This window comes from Erigeron canadensis, chromosome 2, assembly GCF_010389155.1.
Source record: "Erigeron canadensis isolate Cc75 chromosome 2, C_canadensis_v1, whole genome shotgun sequence".
NCBI classification, from domain to species: Eukaryota; Viridiplantae; Streptophyta; class Magnoliopsida; order Asterales; family Asteraceae; genus Erigeron; species Erigeron canadensis.
In genome coordinates, this window is record NC_057762.1 from 38,444,145 (window position 1) to 38,471,820 (window position 27,676).

At 31.2% G+C, this 27,676-nt stretch overlaps 2 protein-coding genes across 2 annotated transcripts; both read right to left on the reverse strand.

Annotated features, from left to right (window-relative positions):
- Window positions 1–4,042: 4,042 nt before the first annotated feature.
- Window positions 4,043–6,148, reverse strand: LOC122589774 (cytochrome P450 81Q32-like). The gene is made up of 2 exons (XM_043762097.1): window positions 5,226–6,148; window positions 4,043–4,832 (listed from the first exon to the last, which is right to left on the reverse strand). Exons 1-2 carry the CDS (start codon window positions 6,105–6,107, stop codon window positions 4,221–4,223), a joined length of 1,494 nt encoding a protein of 497 aa, XP_043618032.1. The 5' UTR covers window positions 6,108–6,148; the 3' UTR covers window positions 4,043–4,220.
- A 4,850-nt stretch (window positions 6,149–10,998) lies between these two features.
- Window positions 10,999–12,953, reverse strand: LOC122589775 (cytochrome P450 81Q32-like). Its single transcript, XM_043762098.1, has 2 exons — window positions 12,035–12,953; window positions 10,999–11,747 (listed from the first exon to the last, which is right to left on the reverse strand). Exons 1-2 carry the CDS (start codon window positions 12,914–12,916, stop codon window positions 11,136–11,138), a joined length of 1,494 nt encoding a protein of 497 aa, XP_043618033.1. The 5' UTR covers window positions 12,917–12,953; the 3' UTR covers window positions 10,999–11,135.
- Window positions 12,954–27,676: the final 14,723 nt, after the last annotated feature.

The window sequence follows — 27,676 nt, forward strand, 5'->3', positions numbered from 1 at the left end:
AGGTAACGTTACAGGGTTTTTTTTTTTTTTTTTTACCCCCATCCTTTTGCAGTCCGTATGAAAGGGTAAGATAGTAAGTTAGTTAGCTAATATGTTCTTTTGCAACTTGCAAGTATGAAAAGGTAAAATATATCAGGCTAATATTTACATTTGCCATCCGGCCATATGGGGGTAGCATAGCATCTGTTTTTTCAATTTATGTGGAGAGGTAAGCTAACTGATGAAAAAAAGAAAAAAGTTGTATATTACTTTTAAGGAAACTATTTCCAATATATATCTATTAATTTTAAAATAATAATTACATTATTTCCTTTAACATCAATTAATTGTAAATTAATAAATATACCGTTATTGTCATCACTACCACATTTTGCCGCCACAGTTACTGTCACCGAAACCCTATTGTGCGGATGCCGCTAGTTGCACCATTTCCGTTTCGGGAAAAGGCTCCATGGAGCATATTGGGAGACTTCATTGTTTTGACTACTCGACTAAAAGACTTTAAAAGTTGAAATTCCATCAAAATTTAAAAGAAAGATCCACCGACTTGCAACAAAAAACATTTTTTAATTTTGTATTACGATTTTGACTTTCCGACTATATATAATAATTGAATTGAATATAACGTGGTAGATTTGCTTGCCTCAAAGCACATGGAACATATTATATCAACGCATCAATGAAATCTCCGCCTTAAAGATACAACAACAAATTATATCTCTAACATGAAAAGCAATCACTTACACAAAATTGGTGAAAGTATCTAATACGTTTAATCAGGCCTGTGCCATGAATTTTGAGTGCCCAGCTCGATAATAGATTAATGATGCCCATTAAACGTCAAAATTTGTCATTAACGGCTGAAGTAGAGTAAGTATATATAGAAATGTATCAAAACAACCATAACAATAATGTCATTCGAAAATATAAAATAACCATAGCAAAGTTTTCTAACTTATTTTTAAATGCATCAAAATTTAAGTTTTGATAATTAATACCATAAGTTGTTTAAGTCTCACATAAAAAAATTAATCAAAGTATATAAATCAATATATATGTTTGAACAATGAACACTTCCAGTTTGCGTATTTACTCTTTACGACTATCTGCATATATTAACGTCAAAAAATATAAGATGGGATTATTATGTATGGTATAATAATAAAACAATAATATAATTCATAAGATATTGATGGACTAGTGGACTTTAATATATAAGATAACAACAACATCTTTTGCCTATAGATATATCTTTAGCAGCAAAATTAATTTAATATAACAATATATATATATATATATATAGGGTAACACTCCGGTGAGAACACTTTTAACATAAGAACGGTGAGAACACTTAAAAACATCATTTTGATGCATTAAAAGTCCATAAAACTAACATAGTGTTTAACTAATTATCATTATTTAAGTGTTTAACAACACATTGATCCGTCAAAATCGAAAAAATCACGTTTTTTTGTGCATCCATCTTGGATGCATATTCATCAATATGATGCATCCAACAAAAAACGTGATTTTTTCGATTTTGACGGATCAATGTGTTGTTAAACACTTAAATAATGATAATTAGTTATGCACTATGTCGGTTTTATGGACTTTTAATGCATCAAAATGTAGTTTTTAAGTGTTCTCGTTTGTTTTCATTTTAATTTCGTTCTCATTTGATTGTCACCCTATATATATATATATATATATATATTAGCGAATATGAATATCTAATTAGAATTGATAGGACATATATAATACTTAAGCATCATGGAGCAGTGGTAAACATTCTGGCCTCTTGAGACAGAGGTTATGGGTTCGAACCTCATCTCATGCAAAGATTGGATGCTCTTTTCTACCATTTAGGCAGAACATGGAAGCAGTCTCTCTATTTAGGTAGAGGTAAGGTTTGCCTATAACTTAACCTCCCCCACACACCGTTGAGGTATTGGGGCTCAAAACCAAAACCTACAGAGGACATATATAATAGTTATGGTCTAAGATATATATTTGCATTAGATGTTTATTGGTCTAGTGGTTGGGAATTCCCTTGGTGACCTTCAGATCTCAAGTTCAATTATCACTTAGGCCAATTTTGAAATATTGAAAGTATTTCTATAAGGACAAGACTTGGGTATACCTAAGTTGTTTAAGTCTGAGGGGGTAGAGTTTGCCCTTATTAGTTGTTGTGTCTTCAATCTATTTCGAGAGAGCTTTCTAGCGCGGATTTCGTTAAAACAACGTATCCTAGACCTTCCCTTGTCGAATCACGGCACAAAGTTTCAAGCAAAATTCACCTTTCAAAAACAAAATGTATGAGTGATAATACCATTTTATTCCTAGGTGCACAATAATTGTCTAGAATTTGATTTACTATCTTGTTATGATTTTCATTTAAATCTTGTTGTGATTTTCTGGAATTTCGTTGCGATTTTGTCAAATTCTGTTTGCAATTTTGGCTTTATGGTTGCGATTTTATGATATCTAATTGCGAATTTTGCTTTTTTTAGGATTTTACGAATCTGATTGTGATTTTACGTTTTTTCATTGTGATTTAATTTGTTAGTATTTGGTGAAATTTAAAAACTTTTTTTTGCTAAAAGCCAAGAATAATAAATGTTTATGAATATTTAGGTATCTAAACTATTTTCTCACCTTGGGGTGTTTTGGTTCATGAATTTCTAATAAATTTCTTGGAATTGGAATGTTGAATTCCATTTCAAGAGCTTGTTTGATTGGAAAAATAATGGAATTGGAATTCAAAACTATCCATCAAATTCCATAAAACAAAGAATTCACAAAACTCATAGGAAAATCTTAAATTCCATTGGAATTTAAACAATTTAACATAAAAACCCTTACAAATTAAGAAAGAATATAGACCTATGTCTTCTTGGTCACATCTCTGTTGAACCACCGCAACCAATCACGGACAACCATCATCAGCAACCACCGCCATGGTTGCTGATCATCATCGTTAGACCACCACTAAAACCGGATATTGACCCATCTCTGATGTACTGCCATGGGACATTGACCCTTGGACCGCCATGACCATTGACCACCACCATAGCCACTGACCACCATCGTTGGACCACCATAAAACCGGCCATCGATCACTATCTCTGTGGACCACAGTCCCACATGATCCACCGCAGTTGTAGTATGTTTTTCTTCTTTCACCTTTTTCTATTTAATTAAATGACATGGTTTTATTTGTTAAGATTAGATGTCTTTGAAATATAAATGGAGTTTGTGGTTATGGTTCTGAGAAAGTACAATGTAGAGGAAAACGTGAAAGTCAAAGACACAACTTTCCAGTGGTATGAATTATTGGTTTGTGATAATAATACTCATATATAAATTATATATATGATTGATGAGGTGTAATATTAAAAGGGTAACTTTGTAATTTAGCATGATTTATTGTCTAAATTTTTTAATAAGATTTCATCACATTCTGTCAACCAAACACAACATATATTTTAAAACTTCAAATTCCATCAAATTTTAATTCCTTTAATAAATTCCAATTTCTTCAAAAATATTCTGTAAACCAAACTGCACCTAACATTTGCAATCCATAGGGTAGGTCAACTTTTCAATTTGCGTGGAGAGGTAACACATTACACATAGCAGGTGAATATTTGTATTTATAGTCTGCATGAGAGGGTAACTTAGCATGGTAACATCACTCAATCTAACGATGATATTCGAGTTTTTCCAACTTCACATGTCCTAATTTTATAATTTGATGTTTGATGTTATTCCGCTATCAACAATCATCGACGTGGGTCCAGTTACATTATTGAATATGACCAAGACACGCATGAAGGTGTTTGGAGAAGTTTCGAACTTTATACTAAAGGACGTAAATAACATGTGATGTTCGGATAATGCAATAAGGCCGACCACGAGCTTAATTTAATAATCATACGATACACTTAACATTTATTTGGAACTCAATTGGCCCAACGATCAAAATATACAGTACGTAATACACAAGAGTAAACCTCTTGTGTATAATTGATAATTAACAAACTTATAATCAAAACGTTAATAGATAAAAATTTTATAAAAAAAAAACAACATGCATGAAGGTACGTAGTTTCCCTTATTTATGATATACATATTATGACAAACTACCAGAGCTGCTGGATCTCTGGTTTTATTTCATTAAAGCCCATAATTAAAGTCATATATATGACGTACGGGCTTAATCAAGCATGAGATAAGTTCTCCATGATCGGACGTGGTGTACACTTGGCTACCAAAGGCTTTTCTTTAATCAATACAAGGCCAGAACCTTCAGTCATATCAACCAATTCGTCACTAATCCTTTCCCAATTGAAGCATTGTAAAACCAAGGCTATCGCCAGCCCAACCGAGGGGGTAGCCAATGCACTTCCTGCACACATCCTTAATCCTGAACTATATGGCATGAACTTCAGCTTGGGTGTGATTTCTGATTCAAACCTTTCGGGTTTAAAACTTTCAGGGTCAGGCCACAAGTTAGAATCATGTTGTATCCCCCATTGATTGACTATCACCATAGTTCCTTTTGGGATGGTATAGCCTTGGACTACACTTTCCTCCGAGCTATAGTGAGGTACTAGTACTGGGACTACAGGGTACAATCGCATCGTCTCCTTCAAAACACAACCAAGGTAAGGCAAATTACTCAAGTCCGATTCTTCAAGAAAACGTTCGCTCCCCACAACGCTGTCGATCTCCTCTTGTGCTTTCTTGAGAGCACTTGGGTTGTTTAGCAGTAACGCAAGGGCCCATGACATAGTTGAGGTACATTTGTCAATACAATCTGCTATGATATTCTACATATATATAATCATAAAGATTGATGAATCAGTTCAATGTATATGTATTATATAATATTATTTCACAAAACATATGCTTGGAGTAACATATATAGATAATTATCTGCACTGTAGATTTTTAACATAAATTTATACCCCAGCCCCTTGAATTTTATAAGATGCACCCAATAAATCCTCTTATGTGAGAGAGACAATTCTCATGATCTGTACTGCAGTACGGATAGTAAACCCTATATATATATATATATAGTATATATATAGTGAATAAAAAGAAATAAACATTTTGGGTTATCAACAACTTACTTGTAAAAAATATAAAGCTAGAGCTAAACGCTTTATAATGTAGTATAGATATAGATACAATTATATATACAGTATGTACATACGTACCAACAACACGGATGAGAGAATTTCATCAGGCCAGTAGTCGGGATCCTTGTCTTGTAGCTTTAACAAGTTTCCAAGCATGGTCTTATCCTTGTCAATTAGAACCCCTTTCCCTTGTCTGAATTCTGCAAGCAAATTATTGAAGAAGGTATCTCTATCATTCACACAATCCCACATCCTCTGCTCCAAACTTTTAGTAAATCCTAGCCATTTCAAGAAGGGCAAATAATCTCCCAAATTCGTATCCCCAAGCTCAAACGTCGTTTTCACGATATCTTGTAGCTCTTTCCCTTTCGCTGCATCTTCCCCGCCAAACCTTTTCCCGGCTGTCCACATTATGATAAGATTCGTAATATAGTCAGCGAATACCGAGCTTAAGTCCACCTGCGAAGAGCTGTCTGGCACAATACTACGTATCATAGCCATTCCTTCATCCGCCCGTACGTCATATAAGTCTTGTAAACGCGTAGAGGAAAAAAATTGGGTTTTCTCGATCCCTCGTAGGTGGAGCCAGTATGGGCCGTAAGGGGCCCAAGCTGTGTTAGTGGAGTTGTATGCAAGAATCGTGGCGAATTGTAGCTTTGGACGGTTAGCGAAACTGACGTCGTTGTCCTTGGTGAAGCATTCTTCGGTAATTTTAGGGTCGGCGACTATGAGGACATTTTGAACCCCGAATTTAAGGAAAAGAATCGGACCATATTTAGAGGTTAGTTTGGCTAAGTTCTTTTGGAGGGCTCCTGACACAAAGAGATAGAGGTGACCAATAATTGGGAGGCTTGGGAATATAGTTGGTGGAAGGTTCGAGCCACGGCAGAAATTTATGACTAGGAATATGACAATAAGTGTAATTACAATTGCTGCGATGATGGTCAGCAAAAGACCCATTTCATGAGAAAAAAAAGGAAAGAAAGCAGAATAGGAGATTGTTATGAGCATAACTAACTTCATCTTTGGTCTTATTATATAGAGGTTTAATGGTGCGTAGTTAGTACAAGTATTTTTGTTCATTGCCCACACTGTACGCACGTTTTTTTTACTTATATTATTTCAACATCATTATCTTTGTCTGTATGTGTTTGTGTGGTAATGTGGTGTATGATGCAGTACTACTCACTCTATTAAAATACGAGTACTGTATTTAACGTTGTTTTCAAGTTTGTGTGTAAAGTTGTATTTAATTTTGAGGTGTCTATTTAAATTGTTTTAATATTCATTATTTAATGTTATACGCTAAGGTCTAGAGTTTAGACCTAGCCTTTTAAGATTAAGAAATTTTTTAGCTCACGTTGTCTTCTTGTGTTAGGAGAGTTATTAAATTGAATAATAATTGTAGCTAGCTAGAAAACATACGAATTATGATTAGGTTTTAAAACTAACTAGAGGGTTTTTTAACCCGGCCAGCTCACGCTACGTAGAGGGTTTCAACTATTATGTTTGTCATTGATATAGTTTTGTTATGTTAAATTTATAAATCCAAAATTCTCATACGAATATGTTTAGATTTTTACAATATCATATCTATACAAAAAGACCAAAATTGGGAACCACCAGGAATTTTTATCCACCATTAACTCTCTGTATAGTATTACTCCTCTCACACACCACCACCCCCCATCTCAACCGCCACAAATTTGTCCATTTGTTTGCTTTCTTTCACAAGTATAATTTGTACTACGATTTTAACTTTCTGACTATACATATATATAGTTGCATATGAATATGAAGGTAACGTGGTAGAATTTCTTGCCGCATGCAAAGCACACGGAACATATATATATATATATATATATATGGTAACACTCCAGTAAGAACAGTCTCAAAATAAGAACGGTAAGAACATTTAAAAAAATCATTTTGATGCATTAAAAGTCCATAAAACTAACATAGTGCTTCACTAATTATCATTATTTAATTGTATAACAACACATTGGCCTGTACAAATCAAGAAAATCATGTTTTTTGTTTTGTACATCTATCTTGGATGCATAATCATCAAAATGATGCATCCAACAAAAAACATGATTTTTTCGATTTTGATGAATCAATGTGTTGTTAAACACTTAAATAATGATAATTAGTTATGCACTATGTCAGTTTTATAGACTTTTAATGCATCAAAATGATGTTTTTAAAGTATTCTCACCGTTCTTATTTTAAAACTGTTCTTATTTGATTGTCCCATATATATATATATATATATATATATGAACTACTAATGACTATAATTTGAGCTTGAGGCTACTAATTACGTACTGTCGTTTTAGTGGTTATTTACTTATTTTCGGTGCCAATAAATCTTGTTATTATGATGATGAAATCTCCGCCTTAGTGATGTAATGGCTAAACATGGGAAATCATATATTGACTTGCAACAAAAATTGGTAGTGTCTGATGATACCATAAGTTTAATTCTTTTTCTAGCTTCTAAATTATTGTTTGGATATACTCGTATAACAATTGTGGTCTGAATAATTTACATCAAAACTTTGAGTGATAATACTATATTATTTCTGGACAATAATAATTGCCTAGAATTTGATTTTAAAGTTGCGTCAACTTAATTTCGAAGATCAATAGCAGGCGGGCTGGAGTTTGTTATGGATTAATTTTTGTGAACGTATATTGATCTACAAGTTGAAATAACATCTTGCCCATGTTACAAACAATTTTACCACATGCACAACTACTACTACTGCTTAGCGGGGTTTAACTTTTACAGAGTTATATGGATGCTACTTTCAATTTTAATAAAATAGTGTAAAAGATTTATTGGTGTTACACACGTACACCCACTACAAACAATATTGCATTTGTTCACACTTTTAGGTGAGTGTGAACAAATTAAAAATTTTGCCACGCTTTTTAGTGTGTAGAAGTATATTGAATTAAAAGTATATGAAAATTTTTCCACACTAAAAAATATGTATAAATAAAAGTTCACACTTTTTAGTGTGAACTTTCATAGTTATTTTGTCACACCTCATTTGTTCACGATAACTTTTTTAGTTATCGTGGACAAATGGAGTGTGACAAAATAATTATGAAAGTTCACACTAAAAAGTGTGAACAAATGGAGTGTGACAAAATAATTATGAAAGTTCACACTAAAAAGTGTGAACTTTTATTTCTACACACTTTTTAGTGTGAAGAAATTTCCATACACTTTTAATTCAATATATTTCTACACACTAAAAAGCGTGACAAAATTTTTAATTTGTTCACACTCACCTAAAAGTGTGAACAAATGCAATATGATTTGTAGTGACCTATATATATTTGAAAAGTAATTAAAGCAAGAAACTATTATATATGATGTAGCTAATATATATTTATTTGTTTTAATGATTTATTGTTATTGATTCTGATATACTTTTTGATATTTTTGATATAGACAACAAGTGTACTAAGTTTGTTCGGACAAGAAGTGAACAAGGTCTCCGAACGTATGTTTAAATTCGAGAATTCTTTGATTATGTAGTAATAGAATTATATTTTTGATGGTTTTGTTTTTGTTTTGTGTCCATGTAAGCCCGTAAAGCAATCCAAGACGTAGAAAGGGTACATAACAATAGAGATGAAAAATAAAAATTAAACCCGACGAGAGAACCGAAACGCGATATAATGAGTTTCAATATCACTTTGTTTAATCAAGTTTTTAGGTTGGGGTTTCAGGTCACCGGCCAATACAATAAAATAAAGTTAACGGATCCGAGCTAGTTTGATATTAAGTACTCAAACCCACCCACTTACCCGAGTACGGACTTGAGGCTGATTACCTACGAGGTTTTTGCAAAACTGAGTCGAAATTCTAAATCCTCAAAAGTGTGTTACTTTCAATTTATTTTGCAAATATGGGTTGTTTCTGACAAAAATATAACAAGGGCGTCATTAGTATGATAGATTATCCATTTACTATACATCCCATTTTTTTTTAGTTTTACAAAATAATTTACTTTAGAATTTATTTAACGTGAATCTACTACTGTATAAATTTAATCTAATTTATACAAAAGAAATTTTATGTATTAGTCTTAAACAGTAGTTAATACATTGAATTTGGTACTATCAGAATAATATTTGCAATCATTTATTTTAAAAGCTAGGAGAAATAATAGATTTATTATTAATCTAGCTAGCTAGCTAGCTAGAGACATTTGAATATTATCACCACGAGTTTAAGTCATAAGACTATAAGAGTGAATGTAATTTAATTTACTTGACGTTCATTTTGAAACATGTATTCCTTTTTTAATTGGGTGATTGTATTTTTATTTTAAAACGGGATATAATATTATTAGCTTAACAGTACTTCTACATAAATATTACTTTCAATCAAACATTAATGATCAGGTACATGATGAAGTCATACATTTTTGTTACTAATTAGTGCCAGATGATGATGATGGTATAGTGACTATGTATCACGTCAGGATCCGTTGCTCAAACCAAATCACGCCAACGTATGTCAAATTTAATGTTGTATGAGTATGTAAATGATGTAAAAGTATTTGATTTAAAAAGGTATATATATTTTATAATATAAGAGACTGATTGTGTAATATAATATTAAGAATTTGTAGTGATTTAAATCATTAAGGATAGTTTTGTTAATTTACGCATCCCATTTAACTTAATATTTTAATATGAGTTTACAACTTTTATATGGTATTATACCTATACATATACAATTACATGTAAATAAAAGGTTATAAGTGAAATATTTAATATTGTGAGTGGGACCGTGTTAAACTTTTTGTTAGACATGAAACCATAATAAAAATTAGAAGTAACCCATCTTTGCTAAAAACTTGTAAAAGTGACTTATTTTTTTTAAAGGAAGTGATATTTCCACAACACAAGTTAGCTATATACAACAATCATGGTTTTACATAATTGTACAATGTATAGTAAAAATACATACATATGTTGTGGATGGTTAACAAAATGTTGTGAGATATCACTATATGTTTACTATTATGAATATAATATAGTGTGTGGGAGTAGATATTTGAATGTGTTTATATATATCGTTTAAATCAATCGGAATACCCGATCACCGATCCCTTCAGGTAAACCCGATGGGTTTTACTAGTATCTAAGGACCTGCCGAGTTAGGTAGTAGTTTTGGTAACAGGTCTATAATCGGATCCGGGTTTAGGATAACCTAAACCTGGCCCAAAACTGACGTCTTTCAATTCCTACATACCTAATACTCATTTTTGTTTTTTGTCAATACCCGTGTAGAGGTAACAAAAATTGGCTATTTATATATTTATTTATTTTGCAATCTGTATGTAAAGGTAACATAGAAGGCTAAATTTCCTTTCGGTCATCATGGAAAGGTAACCTTTTAGGCTCATATATAGAGTATTTTCTTTTGCAATCCGAATATGAAAGGGTAAGATCGTTGGCTAGTTGTGTTTGTAATTTGTATGAAAGGGTAAAATATATCATGCTTATATTTACATTTGCAATCCATATGGAAGTGTCACATATACATATAGTACTCATCTGTTTTTTTCAATTTGTGTAGCCGATCGAAAAGGTAACATAACAGGTGAATATTTATATTTACAGTACATGTCTGTATGAGAGGGTCAGGGTAACATAACATCATTCAATTTTATAATGATATTCGAGTTTTCAACTTCACGGTGTTAATTATATAATTTGATGTTTGATGTTATTCTGCTATCAATAATCGCCGTGGTCCAGTTACATTATTGAATGACCAAGACATAAAGGTATTTAATTAATAAAAAGCAATTAACACACATATTTAAAACGTAATTAATTAATAAAAAACAACATGCATGAAGGTACGTAGTTCCCCTTATTTATGATATACATATTATGACAAACCAGATCTGCTGGATCTCTGGTTTTATTTCATTACTTAACGTACGGGATTGATCAAGCCTGAGATAAGTTCTCCATGATCGGACGTGGTGTACACTTGGCTACCAAAGGCTTTTCTTTAATCAATACAAGGCCAGAACCTTCAGTCATATCAACCAATTCGTCACTAATCCTTTCCCAATTGAAGCATTGTAAAACCAAGGCTATCGCCAGCCCAACCGAGGGGGTAGCCAATGCACTTCCTGCACACATCCTTAATCCTGAACTATATGGCATGAACTTCAGCTTGGGTGTGATTTCCGATTCAAACCTTTCGGGTTTAAAACTTTCAGGGTCAGGCCACAAGTTAGAATCATGTTGTATCCCCCATTGATTGACTATCACCATAGTTCCTTTTGGGATGGTATAGCCTTGGACTACACTTTCCTCCGAGCTATAGTGAGGTACTAGTACTGGGACTACAGGGTACAATCGCATCGTCTCCTTCAAAACACAACCAAGGTAAGGCAAATTACTCAAGTCCGATTCTTCAAGAAAACGTTCGCTCCCCACAACGCTGTCGATCTCCTCTTGTGCTTTCTTGAGAGCACTTGGGTTGTTTAGCAGTAACGCAAGGGCCCATGACATAGTTGAGGTACATTTGTCAATACAATCTGCTATGATATTCTACATATATATAATCATAAAGATTGATGAATCAGTTCAATATATATGTATTATATAATATTATTTCACAAAACATATGCTTGGAGTAACATATATATATACCCAATAAATCCTCCCATGTGAGAGAGACAGATCATAATATATATATATAGTATATATATATAGTGAAAAAGAAATAAACATTTTGGGTTATCAACAACTTACTTGTAAAAAATGTAAAGAGCTAAACGTTTTATAATGTAGTATAGATATATATACAATTATATATACAGTATGTACGTACGTACCAACAACACGGATGAGAGAATTTCATCAGGCCAGTAGTCGGGATCCTTTGATTGTAGCTTTAACAAGTTTCCAAGCATGGTCTTATCCTTGTCAATTAGAACCCCTTTCCCTTGTCTGAATTCTGCAAGCAAATTATTGAAGAAGGTATCTCTATCATTCACACAATCCCACATCTTCTTCTCCAAACTTTTAGTGAATCCTAGCCATTTCAAGAAGGGCAAATAATCTCCTAAATTCGTATCCCCGAGCTCAAACGTCGTTTTCACGATATCTTGTAGCTCTTTCCCTTTCGCTGCATCTTCCCCGCCAAACCTTTTCCCGGCTGTCCACATTATGATAAGATTCGTAATATAGTCAGCGAATACCGAGCTTAAGTCCACCTGCGAAGAACTGTCAGGCACAATACTACGTATCATAGCCATTCCTTCATCCGCACGTACGTCATAAAGGTCTTCTAAACGCATAGAGGAAAAAAATTGGGTTTTCTCGATCCCGCGTAGGTGGAGCCAGTACGGGCCGTAAGGGGCCCAAGCTGTGTTAGTGGAGTTGTATGCAAGAATCGTGGCGAATTGTAGCTTTGGGCGGTTAGCGAAATAGACGTCGTTGTTGTGGCTGAAGCATTCTTCGGTAATTTTAGGGTCGGCGACTATGAGGACATTTTGAACCCCGAATTTAAGGAAAAGAATCGGACCATATTTAGAGGTTAGTTTGGCTAAGTTCTTTTGGAGGGCTCCTGACACAAAGAGATAGAGGTGACCAATAATTGGGAGGCTTGGGAATATAGTTGGTGGAAGGTTCGAACCACGGCAGAAATTTATGACTAGAAATATGACAATGAGTGTAATTACAATCGCTGCGATGATGGTCAGCAAAAGACCCATTTCATGAGAAAAAAGGGAAGGAAGCAGAATAGGAGATTGTTATGAGCATAACCAACTTCATCTATGGTCTTATATAGAGATCGATCTTATGGTTTTTAGGTCTAAGTATATGTGTTCGATTATTGACCCAACCGTAAGCACGTTTTTTTATATATTTCATTTTCAATCTTATTATCTTTGTTTTTGCGTGTCGTGTGGTGTATTCGCGCGCGCAGTACTACTCACTTTATTAAAATACTGATATTAACATTGTTTTCATGGTTGTGTGTAAAGTTGTATTTAAGGTTTCCAATTAAGTTGTTTTAATATTAATTTTAGGGGATGATCTTTCTAATTTAACTATTAGCCTAAAAATCCTTTTAGTTTATTGAACGATAACACGTGAAAATTCAATGTGACAGATTTGGAAATAGATTAAATGAAATCTATTTGTTACATTCATAAAGTCATAGGAGGATCTTTAGGTTAATGTTTAGGAAGATAAATCATTTTCCTTAATTTCATACTCGTGTATTTTAGTTAGACTTTTTTTTCTTTGTGTTATCTGTTTTTCTACACATATTATCAATCGAGCATATATGTCAAATAGTATTTGTATTCGTTAAAAACGTAGATTTATTGAAAAAGCATTTTAAGATTGAGGGATTTTTAAGCTCACGTTCTATCTCTAAAGTGTCTTGTTGTGTTAGGAGAATTGTTAAAATGAATAAAATTTATAGAAAATATACGAATCATGATATGTTTTAAAATTAACTAGACAGTTTAATAAGCATCCCGTGCTATATGGCTTTAATTAACTATTATGTTTGTTAATGATGTAGTTGATGTAGTATGTTATGCTATTGCTATTGTGCCCAAAATTAGGGACCACTAGGTATTTTTTATCCACCATTAACTCACTATAGTTCTGCTTTTCCAATCATAAAATCCTAAAATTTCATACCATACTTAACATGTAATATGTAAGATGTAATATATATGTTCTCCTCTCACACCACCACCCCATCTCAACCGCCACAAATTTGTCCGTTTGTTTTCTTTCACAACTTACATTTACAGATTATATACATATTATATATATAAAAAAGTTCATGTGAGAACAATGAGAATCTTTATATTATAACTTGATATTCACATGTGAATACTGTTGAGTTATGGATTTGCTAAGAGACTCAGCAAGTCTCTTCTTCAGCGAGTAGCTTCGTCAGCGATCTCTCAGCGATCAATATTATCTTCAAGTTAAAAATAGGTTCGATGACTCATTGCCCAGTTTTTTGTAAGTCAGAAAATAGCGGGAAAATGAAGACAAACAAGATGAAGACAGAGAGCCCTGCAGATCTGAGAGATCCACCAATAGATGGTTGACAATGCGATTCCCATCTCTGCCTATTTAAAGAATCACTTGACCTAGCCGCAACTCTCGTTGGTGCAGTTCTGCAATTGTCACTTTGTGTGTTCCTTATTATTGTAGAACATCTAAGTTTTTGTGTGTCAAAAACTTAACAAGTATTTTTCTTTTTCTTCTTTGTAAACCAACCATGTATTCACTGTTTAATTAATATATACATATAGTTAAACGTGTTTACTTTATTTGTTTGTGTTTACTTAATTAAGTTTACATTAGTTGTAACTCAACTTAATCTGTGCAAACGTGGGACTTTCAAATACTCTATGTAAACATGCATACACATGCATATATGAACGTATCAAGTTATACCTAATATATATTAACTATAAATATTTATATGTGAATGGTTCTCAAATCAAAAGGCATGGACGAAACTCAAAAGATAAAGTTCACAAGTAAATAGAGAAAAGAAACCATGAACTCTCTCGAAGTGGTTTAAAATACTCTTTTCGGATTTTCAGTCCAATTCGGGTTTTTTCGAGTTTTTGCCCGATTATGCCCAAACCTGAAAAACTACAATTTTGATGGACCAAGGCCCGGGTCGTATGGCTGTCGGGTCAAACCAGATTCAGCCGGGTTGAAGTTGAGCTTCTGGTTTTCAGGTTTACATCTCACCCCAAGCCACATTCGCGTTCTAAAGTTTGAAATATAAAATTGAACATAAACCAAAAGCAGATTAAAAGTTGATCATATAGAATATATGTGTGTCTAAGAGAATTACCTTTTTGTCATATTATATATAACGAGATACGTTATCCGGGCATTGCCCCGGGAGACATTATATTTATTATGTTCAGTACTATTTTAAAAAATTATTACATGCTTTTAGAAACATTATATTGCTCAAAACCTGAGTTAATATTGATTTTTTTTAATGAGTAAGCAATTATAAGTTAAAAAAAATTGACAGTATAATTTTATAACAGATTAATATATTATATAAATTCTAAAATATAATAAGTATGAAAGTAGAATATTTAAAAAAAATACAAAATAATAATACAAACATAAATAAAGATAATTTCCCTAATCACTGAAAATAGAAAGTGAAACAAAATAATACATAATAATAAAACATCAACCGAAATAACATTGAAACTAATAAGTATTGCAAACAAATTTTTCGGAGATAGTTAGGTGTATATATTCAAAACATACACCCCACTGTTATGTGTATATATACTATGTAATAGTTCACTTGTAATAAGATGAGATAATCTTAAATATGTTACAAACTTAAAAAATAATAATATGTAATTAAAATAAGTGATCTTTGTAAACAAATTGGAAACAGTTTAAAAGATCAAAACATAATTTATCAAGCCCAAAATTAAAAATATAAGATAGTCCAAAAGAAAATGAAGTGGGCCCATTAAAAAAAAATGGGCCCAAAGAAATAAAATGCCCGTTATTATTATTTGCAAGCATTAGCCCAAAATTAAGAATATAAGATGGGTCCAAAATAAAATGAAGTTAGCCCATTAAGAAAATAAAAACGGGCCCAAATAAATAAAATGACCCATTACTATTTTTTACACGCATTTTCGTACCTTTGTTTTTAATATATATATATTAATATGTGTATCCAAGAGAATTACCTTTTTATCATATTATACATATGACCCTTATTTTAAGAACTCATTCTTTTTGTAAGAACCTTAAGAACTCCTAAATTTCATTTTGGATTACATGTTTTTTGATCACTCACATGTGAAACGTCATAAAAACATATGTTGTATAAGAAATTTTTTTTCAAAACCTTATATATAGCCGTTTAACATATGTGAACAAAAAATGTGAACAAATTCATTCATAAGTTCACAAAAGGCTATTTTGAAGGTTTCTTAAAAAAGTTTCATTTACAACATACATTTTTATATTATTTCACATGTGAATGGAAAAAAAAAACATGTGAATAAATACATATTTTAAGAGTTTTCATGGTTCCTAAAAAAAAAATAATTCTCAAAATAAGAAAACTATATATATATATATATAATTTGTGAAAAGATTTAAAAAAATCAAATAAAAATAAATATTTTAAAGAGTTTATCACATCAAATACATCTACTTATTTAGTGAAACAAAAATATTAAGGAAAACAAAATCAAACCAAGAAAAGAAAAAAAAAAGATCGTTTAGTTATTTTAGTAGTTTTTGGATAGATGGTGTAGCTTATTTACGTCAAGGTATGGTAGTTTACTAAAGTTAAGGTAATCGATATGAAGCTAGTGCATGTTATTGAACGTAAAAGTAATTGATGTAAATAGCATTTTTATAAGTTAAATATTATATGTTATAACTGATTTTATTGCGAGTATTTTTGGTATGTGTTCTTCTAGTTCTTATGGTTGTTGAATGATTTTAGACATTTTAGACATATTATTTTTTGTTACCTATTTTATATGTCACCACTTTTCAAATTGATGCATTAATATACTTACAATAATGTTATTGTTGCTTATTAACCCTGATCTAATTTATCAAATGAAAATGATTAGTTCTCATAGTTCTTGATTTTTTTCTTCATAATAACTCAATCCTTCTCCTTTATTATATGTATATACTAGTCTTAATATCCGTATAATGTATGTATTCACTATATATATTTTATGATTGACTTTTTTATAAAGAAATAAAAGTGTGAATCACATTCATTTGATCGTTTCAATAATAACCTAATAGCAACAAACATGTATTATAAAAGTATTTATCAATATCTGATATTACTATTGATTCAACAAAATGATGTAAAATATTGTTTTATAACTTTTTAACGACATTTCGTTATACTAATAGATGGATAAACAATTAAATATAAGTAATATTAAGTTATAAATTAAAAATATAGATATGTTTTTAACTTATAAATAAATTTTATATAAGTTATAAATTAAAAATTATTACTGGAAAAATAATGATGACATAAATCTATATTTATGGTAACAATAAGTATAATATTTATTTTAATACATGAGTTATAATTGTATTATAACTTGATGTTTCTAACTTATAAATAAAATTTATACCATAATTAAGTTATAAATTAAAAACTATGGAAAATAATAATGGTGATGGAATCTATTTTTATGGTAGCAACAAAAATAATATGATTTTTCATATTAGAGTTCTAATTATATTAGGAATTTATATCATATTATATGCATATTAGTTAAAACTTTAATAATATATGATATCTAAGGTGTATATCATATTATATGCATATTAGTTAAAACTTTAATAATATATGATATCTAAGGTGTAAGGGTGTAGTCGACTTATTTTATCGGCAATTTGGTTCGCCTAGCATCTGTTCTTTGGTTACCTTGTAGCATTTGTATCAGCAAGCATTGGCAAGTTGGATCGGCTATATATATCAGCTACATTTGGTCTATCTTTGTGAACATTGGGAGCGTGCTATGTGACCATTTTTTTTGTTCTTGTGCCAAAACTTTCTTTCAATGGAAACCTAATTTTATTTTTGGGGGTTTTTGATTTTGGGGTTAATCATATGATTTCCTTGGCTTTTATTGTCGGAATCCATGCCGGAAAAACTTGTCGATATTCCTAACATACAATACCCTTATGCCGGTGAGATCAGGGGTTTTCGGTGGTCGTTGGCCAGATTCGTTCACTTTTTATGGCAAATAGATATTTAGCTTTGACAAGGGTGTAGTTGACACATTTATTGGCTCTTTGGCTACTTTTAATCGATTTTCCGGCGACCCCTTTGTTGGGGTTTCTGCTTTAATCGGTTTTCCGGTGACCTATTTTTTGAGGTTTCTAGTTTAATCGTTGCTTCATGTGATCAGGTGAGCCCTTTTGGGGGTTTCTGGTGGTGTTGCTTCGGTTTTCTAGTGACTCCTTTTGGGGTTTTCGGTTTATACGGTTTTTCAACGCGCCCTTTTTTGGGTTTTCTGGTTTACTGCTGCTACTTATTGTTGATTATATGTATACTTATCTTATTTACATTGCCGTTAATTGCATATTTATGATTAGCTTGGTAGGTTAACTTAGCGGTAACGTTGCCAGATTTTTCTTTGGTAGTGTTGTCGTATTTTGTTCCATTAAAGCAATAGGTAGCTGGAAAAGTAGTTTTATGCCGATAATGATATCGTTGAACATTTAGGTTGCCGTGTTACGTTAGATGGGCGATGATGATACAAAATGTTCATAAAAATGGGACTCGGATGAAGGAAGTCTTCATGCGGAGGGGGAAGAAGTGGCCCGATTTAATAGATTCAATGGTCGACTTGCTTCTTTTCTATTGCAATTTCTGGATTATTATATGATGATTTTGAAACTTTCCATATATATATGAAAGAAATAGAAAGAGATAGACTAGAAATGACACCTGTTATGTTAATGACACCAAAGGGGTATTAAATGAATGGAATTGGGATATGGATCCGGGGCATATCTTGGCGGGGTAAACCTTCGGGTTGGCAGTCATGGCATCTTCGACTTCCGAAATTCCCGACCCCCAAATTCTGAGCTCAAGTATCATTTTTTATTAAAAATGGTCACTTTTTTTTTCCGGCAACCTTTAATTTTTCCCGCATTGACATTTTGGCTAGTTTTTGGCTACTACACCATGTAATTTGGCTACGTTTGATTCTTTTTTGCTAGTTTTTGGCAAAGACACGTGGCGACGTTTGATTGGGCAAAAACTAGCCAATTTGCCAAGTTGTGGCACTACACTCTTGCCCTCATCACTATTGATTAGAGAAAGCCCCAATCTTATTTTAGTTTATTGATAAATAGATATAAAAGTTAATATGATCCATATGATTGTCGAAATTAGCATTTCGCCCTTGTGCTTATTTTTTTCACCACCCACATACCCCTCTAATTACATTTTGTATCACTACCCACTCCTCTGTTTATCTTCCCCATTTAACTTCCGTTTATATTTGTCATTTATATCTAGGACACCAATTCCTCTTGCTTCATTTTCTTTTCAAATCCAATTACATGAGTGTATTTCGATATATCTCTATCCCATATAAACATTCATAACAAAACCATACAACAATAAATTCCAGAATATTACATTAAAAGGAATAATAAAATCCAAAACTCAAGTTGAAAAAATGAATATTCAACTCCAAAACTCAAGTTGAAAAAATGAATATTCAAACTTTGCCACCGAAAACATATCATCGAATGGAACCAAGAACATATTGCCATGAAAGAACATATACTACTGCTATTATTCCTTTCATATGATGAACAATAACAAATCTTTTTTAGTATCAAGTTCACTAACCTACTACAGTTACTCCTTTTATTTCGTTTTTTCTTTTCTTTCGTGTATCTCTATTTCTTGTTCTTTCTCTCTATATCTGTATACATATATTTTTCTTTCAATTCCTGAATATATATATATATATATATACAGTGGCGAATCCAGAAATCTTTAACGGTACGGGCTAAAAAATTATAAATGACAAACAACTAAAGAACCCCGATATATCAACCAAACAACCCCAAATTAGCAGCAAATTAAACCGTTAACATGAACAAAATAGTCTGCCAATAACACTGGTGTATTAAAGACATATTTGATTAATAATTGACAAGTTTTAACTAAGCACATTGAAACTTAATTTATTAATATCAGGCTAGCAATATACCGATTTATGACACTAAGTTACTTTTATCATAACTCAACATCAAATTTTTAGCTTATTGATGTCACATTATTATTTATATTAATATCAACAATACATTATATTAAGTTAAAATAATAGATTATATTAAATTGAAAATATATTTCATTAATAATAAAAATAAGTAATAATATTAAATTATAGAAGCTTAAAATTAATACTCGTATGTAACACTTTGCAGTTATTTTATAAATAACCGAATGTCTGAAACTTTAGGGACTAAATCGAATCATATATAAAAAAAGTTAAGTATTAGTTGTCCACTTTCCTATCAATCAATCACAAGTTCACCACTTCAACTACACATATCAACATAAAATAAAATTATTGGGTCGTCTTCCTGAAATATGTTATCAATATATACATATCACTGTAACTATTACACCTGCAACTCACATGTATAAGGCCTTTCCTTATAGGCGCGTCTTGGTTGCTTCCGACGTTCACGACGCTATAAGTATCGGTTGCGTCTAGCCCGCGTCTAGAGGGTTACTTTTAATATTAGAAGTGTGTTTTTGGTGTGTCTAGAGGGGAATCATAGGAAAAGAAGTGGGTTAGAAGTCGGGGTTATAAGGAGGAGGTGTTCTTGGTGTGTCTAGAAGTGATGAATAGTGTTAAAAGTGGGTTAGAAGTAGTTTCTTATAAGGATAATTTAAGAGCTTTAGAGTTGGACCTGGGGTTCTTTTTAGGTTCTTTTCATTCTTTAGGGATGGGTTCTTTTTCTCATTTGGGCTTAGATCAAATGTTAAATGCATAGAAATTCGATTGTTGGAGTAGGGGTCAATCTCCCCCTCATACATTGGATGCGCAATGTGTGTATATATATATATATATATTTTGGGACAATTAAATAAGAACAACCTTAAAATAAGAATAACATGAGAACACTTAAAAACTACATTTTGTTGCATTAAAAGTCCATAAAACTAACATAGTGTATAACTAATTATCGTTATTTAAGTGTTTAACAACACATTGGTCTGTCAAAATCGAGAAATCATGTTTTTTGTTTTGTGCATCCATCTTGGATGCATATTTATCAAAATGATGCATCCAACAAAAAACATGATTTTTTCAATTTTGACGAATCAATGTGTTGTTAAACAATTATATAATGATAATTAGTTAATCACTATGTTAGTTTTACGGACTTTTAGTGCATCAAAATGATGTTTTTAAGTGTTCTCACCGTTCTTATTTTAAAAGTGTTCTTACGGGTGTGTTACCTATATATTTTAATGCATCAAAAGTCCATAAAACTAATACAGTGTATAACTAATTATCATTATTTAAGTGTTAACAACGTATTGATCCGTCAAAATCGAAATTTTTTTTTTGTGCATCTATATTGGATTCATATTCATCAAAATGGATCCATCCAACAAAAAGTGTGTTTTTCTCGATTTCGATGGATCAATTTACTGTTAAACACTTAAATAATGATAATTAGTTATACACAATGTTAGTTTTATGGACTTTTAATGCATCACAATGATGTTATAAGCGTTCTTACCGTGTTTTTATTTTAAAGGTGTTATCACCGAAAAACCACCCTATATATATATATATATATATATTATTCAAATCTAACTCCCACTTGAAAAGGTCATAAAGGCCACAAAGAAGAAGATGTGGTAGTTAGGAGGGTTACGGGTGGTGGTCGATAGTGATGGGACACTGGCAGAATGAGTTTTTCCGACCAAAACCCAATGAAAGGTACATATTCAATCGATCCATCTATTTTTCATTATGTAGTGATCGATCCAGAGGATTGGCCAGATCTAGATCTAGTGGTGGTGGTGCCGACAGTGGCCGTATCTATTGGTGGTGGTCGGTGTCCTCAACCTTTTATGAGTTTAGATAAACGATTATTTTTTTTTTTAGTTAGTGAAATTTTCAAAAAAAGAATATGTTATGTGATTTCTTGATTTGGGTTTGATGTTAATTGATTGTATTAATTTTGTTTGATGTGATATGGGTTTCTGGTGTACGAAACTTGTTTTTTGTTGTAAAGATTTTGCTAATTTAACTGATCTAAACTTTTAGTAATGTTTGGGGAGTGAGTTAAGGTAAAAATATACTCATACATTTGATAGTATGAATTTGAGTTTTTTTTTTTATCTGGTATATACTCTCTTATAAAAAGAATAGTTCTCATGTTGAAAATTACATAAGCGGAAATGTCTAAGGTACCCTTAATGATTATATTACACTATTAGTCATTTATTTATTAAAATATCTCTTATTAACCATTTACATCCATTACTTACACCACTCGTTGTCATCTCTAATTCTCTACCACCAACAGTCGTCCCCCACCACCACATTGTCGCCGCCACGAACATCGCGACATTGTAAAGGTACCGTGCTAGTGTGTTTGTGTGTGTATATATATATATATAGATTAGTTTTTACCTTTTTTGTTGGGTAAAACTTTTTTTTGAATTATGAATCTTTGTTCATTGTTGGGATGAAGATGATTATAGGTAAAGTCATATCTACGAGGTGTTTTTCAAAGTAAAATGATAAACATACCCTCAAAATAAATGCACGTGAGGACATTAACGATAGAAAAATAGACGACAATTAAATGAAGGGGTGGGTAGTGATACAAAATGCAACTAGAGGGGTGTGTGGTGATTAAAAAAAACACAACGTGCGAAATGATAATTTCAACAACCACATGGGTCATTTGTATATACAAATTATAAAACAAGGTTTACGAGAGGGTGGTGACCATTCCTCATGGCTCATGCTATGTACATCTACTAATGTATATACAAATTATAAATGGACCATGACAAATTAGTGTAATTATTTTAGACAACAACATTTTTGAACATGACATTATTTAAATGTTATATCTAAATTTATTTATACTAGATTTATGTCTGCATAATGCGGCGACGACGGAGTAGTGAATTAGTGATAGCGGAGGTGGTGGTGGTGGTGACGGTGGTGGGGCGGCAGTAGGGAAAGTAATGGGGGCGACGATGATTGTGAATGTAAAAGTAATTGATGTTAAAGGTGGTATTGTAGTTATTTTAAGTGTTAAGGGATATATACTGTTAATTATTTCATTAAGAGTATTATAGATATATTAGATGGAGATGTTTAAATTAGTGAATAAAGAAGAAAGATGTTTTTGGTTTTTCAAAGTTAGAAAGTTTAAAGGAAAAAAAAAGAATGATTTATTTTATTAGATAGTATAGATTTTTCTTTTGGTAACATTAGATGTCCTCGTTACTTTGTAAGCAAAGTAATCCCAAAAATTGACTCGTTCTGTAAAGGCATATTACTTACAAGAGGTGAGCCTCTTTGATCACTTATCTTGTTTTAAAGAATTAGGGACTGAAATAAATGCATATTTTGTGACCGTTGCAATACAACTGAAGAGTGGGATGCATACGAGCTACATGGCATGCAAGGCTCATGCCATGCGACCCTCGGTGAAGGATGCAACCTTTAATGGTGCCATATGACCCTTATTCCAAGCCCACAATAGCGCAACCCATATATTTGTGTCTTATTATATATACTCGTGACTCGTGAGTGATCTAAGGTTTGAGTATTCAATTAGGTTATGTTACTATTTAATTAGGTTATGTTACTGCTCCATGATACGATTTTAATAAAATATGAGTTTGGATTTCGTTTACATTGTTATTTCGTTGTAATTGAAACTAGAAGATTCAGCACCCGTGTTGTGGGCTGCAATAAACGTGGATGCGCGATAAATTAGAAGAAAGCAGAAAAAACACTATTCCACAGTCTTTGGACGTTACCCCGGAAAAGATAACGACATGTAAAATTTACAACTCATGGTAATTAAGGAATTTATGTAATAAAAATGAATGAGACTGAAACTTTCGTGGCAAAAGTTAGAAAAATGAAATTTTAAAAATTAAATAAAATAAAACTTTCGTACAAAAAGTAAAAGAAATCAAGTTATGCGACAAAAAGTAAAAAAGTTAAAATTTTTGTGGTAGGAATGGAAAAAGTTTGACGAAAATTAAAAAAACAAAAGTTATATGGTGAAAAGTAAGATAATGAATCGTTCGTGGCAAAATTAGAAAAATAAAAGTATAAAAGGTAAAATAAAACAAAAATTTTGTGAAAAAAGTAAAAGAAGCGAAAGCGATATGGCAAAAGTAAAAGAGCGAAAACTTTAGTAAATTTCTGTGATAAAAAGTAACAAAATGAAACTTTCGTGGCAAAAGTTGAAAAAATAAAAGTTTAAGAACTAATCAAAACAAAATTTTCGTACCAAAAGTAAAAGAAATAAAGTAAAGAGGTTAAAAGTTTCGTGTACTTGACAAAAGATAAAATAAAAGTTATGTGGTGAAAAGTAAGATAAGGAAACTTTCGTGACAAGAGTTAGAAAAATAAAAGAATAAAAAGTAAATGAAACAAAATTTTCGTGCGAAAACTAAAAGAAACGAAATCGGTGCGACAAAAAAGCAAAAGGGCGAAAACTTTAGTAAATTTATGTGACAAAAAGTAAAGATAATGAAATTTCGTGGCAAAAGTTAGAATGATAAAAGTTTAAAAATTAAATAAAACAAACCTTTCATGTCAAAATTAAAAGAATTAAAGTTATATGACAAAAAATAAAAAGACAAATTTTTTGTTAAAAAAAAAAAAACCTGGCAGGCTGCTGCACAAATATCTGCCAGGTAGGTTATACTGTTCATAAGCACGGTCCTTGTTATATATAGTAATATTGTTTTGATAATATTATCCTTTTATATTGATTTTCCATAATTGTATACTTGTATCGATTATAGATTAAAATGACATTGGGTAACACTATCAGGTCAACGGTCAACCTCACCAGGGTATTAGCGGCGACGTCGCCGCTAATAGTGGGACCCCCGACAAGCTGAAACACTGCCTGACACTGCCTGACAGACCATGTCAGTCGAATGCCACGTCACCACTATTTGCGGCGATGTCGCCGCAAATAGTGGTGACGTGACATTCGACTGACATCTCGGGAATGGTTATTGAATGGTTATTTGCCATACTTCGATAGGATCAACACTGAACACGGGATTTACGATAGTGATAGAGTAGTATGTTGTTTAAAAACAATTATTATTACAAAGTAATAAAAGTTAAATTCACCTCACATAAATTAAGTACATCAAACATTTTTGAAATATTTGTCTCTTTCGAAAGTCATGTTAATCTAATATATTATATAAAAATAACCTAAATGAAAAAATACCGTAGTAAAAAAAATGTAATAAATGATTGGGATTTGGAGAATTTTGCCTAACTTAGTTTTTCAGTACGTGAATTTATATATAAATTTGATTTATTAGTCTTTTATAATTATACAAAATGAGGATAACTCGTGCATTATTTTTGTCATTGAAACTTGAATGATTTACATATTATCATACATTTATGATATATTATAATAATTAAGAAGGGTATATTTGTAATTTATAAGTCACACTTTTTTGCTTTACACCACTAATTTACACTTTTTAACATTAATATTTATTTAAAACGTATATATTTATTTTATTTATGGTATATCATATAATTAAGAAAGGTATATTTGATAAAGATGAAATAATTAAATTTAATCTAGTGGTTATACATATAAATCTACTAAAATGTTAATATAAATATTAATATCTGTAGTGGGGGGCCCACTATTTGTGGTGACATCGCCGTTAATAGTGGGGTCCACAACCACGTGATTTGGTCTAGTTACAGGTGCTGGCTGACAGAGGGGGCCCACTATTTGCGGCAACGTCACTGTTAATAGTGGGTGGTCGGGTTACGCGCTTTGGCCTGGTCGAGTTACGTGCTTCGTTAAAATTGGGCACTTATATAGATTGAAATTGGCCACTTAGGCATCTTAGACAGTGACCCATCACTATTCATCCACTATTCACCCACTATCCACGTACTGTGTTTGTATTTGTATCGACAAGTTTTAATATACTGTAATAGAGTAATGGACCAACAGGCTCATAAATAAAGTATTAAAATGGGCCACCATCACATCGACCAGTTTTTATCACTGGTCGCGAATTATGTTTTTTTATAGGAGATTAATTAATAATGGCATGAAAGATAGAGACCATTCATGGGAAAATTGTTTTATTATAGATATTGATCTATATTGATCTATCTAAAATTAAAAATAAAATATTTGCCATCAATATCCTAGATCAATGAGGTTGGTTGCTTGTTAGTAAAAAATTTTTGTGTATTAATAATTATTTTTAAATATATGTAAAAAAAAAATCTTATTTTATAACTGAAGATATATGAACCTTTAAATGAAATTTAACTTTTAATTAGAGTCATTAGATCAAATAATAATGTCATATACCTTATTTAATTTTTTTTAGATTTATTTTTATTTTAATAAATTTAAATTATTATTATTTTCTTATTTAAGTTTGTAAACATTAATAATTAATGTATTTAACGATATAATTATGGAAACTAATATTTTTATATTTTATATCATTTTTTATCTTTAGAATTAATTTATGTTTTTTTTACAATAAAATTTAATACATTTTTATTAAATTATATTTTTGTATAGGGTTTTTATTATATAACGAATAAAATTTGGTTATAAAGATTTTTGTATAAGATTTTTATCAAATAACATTTTTATTAAATCAATGTTTTGAAAACCGGACCGGATGTTAAATCCCCTTTTTAATAAAAAACTAAAAAACAAATATAAAGTTTATAATAAGTTATCACAGTTATATATCAGAAAATTGTATGAAAATTGCAATGATATTATGCATATTTTTAGTTAGATTAATACAACAATCGATATATAGATTGATAATTAAATTGCTTAGTAAATTAATTCAGTGTATAACTAAATTATTCGAGCAAAACGTTAAAGCACAAGTACAACGACAATGCAAACATATCCGGATAAATGAAAGACATCAAATAAACGAAAACCTTACCTAAAGAGACCTGTAATAGATGATGTATCAGTTTTTCTAGTGCCTGCTCACTGTTACCAGAATCTAAACGACCACTAATGTAATTTTATGTTTTTTAGTGGTTTAATTCTTACCTGATTAAATATTTGTCAACTTATGATATTATAAAAATTTAGCATGTTATTAGTTATATATATTTCTCGCGTATTACGCGGGTAATAATTTAGTTTATTTAAAAAGTCTTTCTAGTTATATTTATATGTTGATGTATCACCTCAATTTTAGAAAAAGTTATAGCCATTAATCATACCTACGATGAAATCCTTTAAATTAACACAAGTCTATAATTAGGATACTTCTAAAAATATATAAATATCCTCATTTCATTATTGTGGCCATTTCAAATGAATCCACGTTTTCTCGACAGCACAACAAGGCAACAATGTGATCAAAGCCTTATGTTCAGAAAATGGTGCCAATCATAGCCACGTATTTTTCTTTTCGGTAAGACCTACACGTTTTTATTATCTTATATTATATATTATTACACACGTTTTTATTATCTTTTACATTACTAATTTTTAAAAAATTACGGATCAAATATCAAAACTAAATAATTAATATTCTTAACTCGTTTTAAAAAATCCTTTCAATAATATGAGCATTACACAGATTCAATTAAAAGAGATTAATATAGAATTAATGGGTTCAAGGGTTATTAAGGAGGTTTTCGAAATTTATG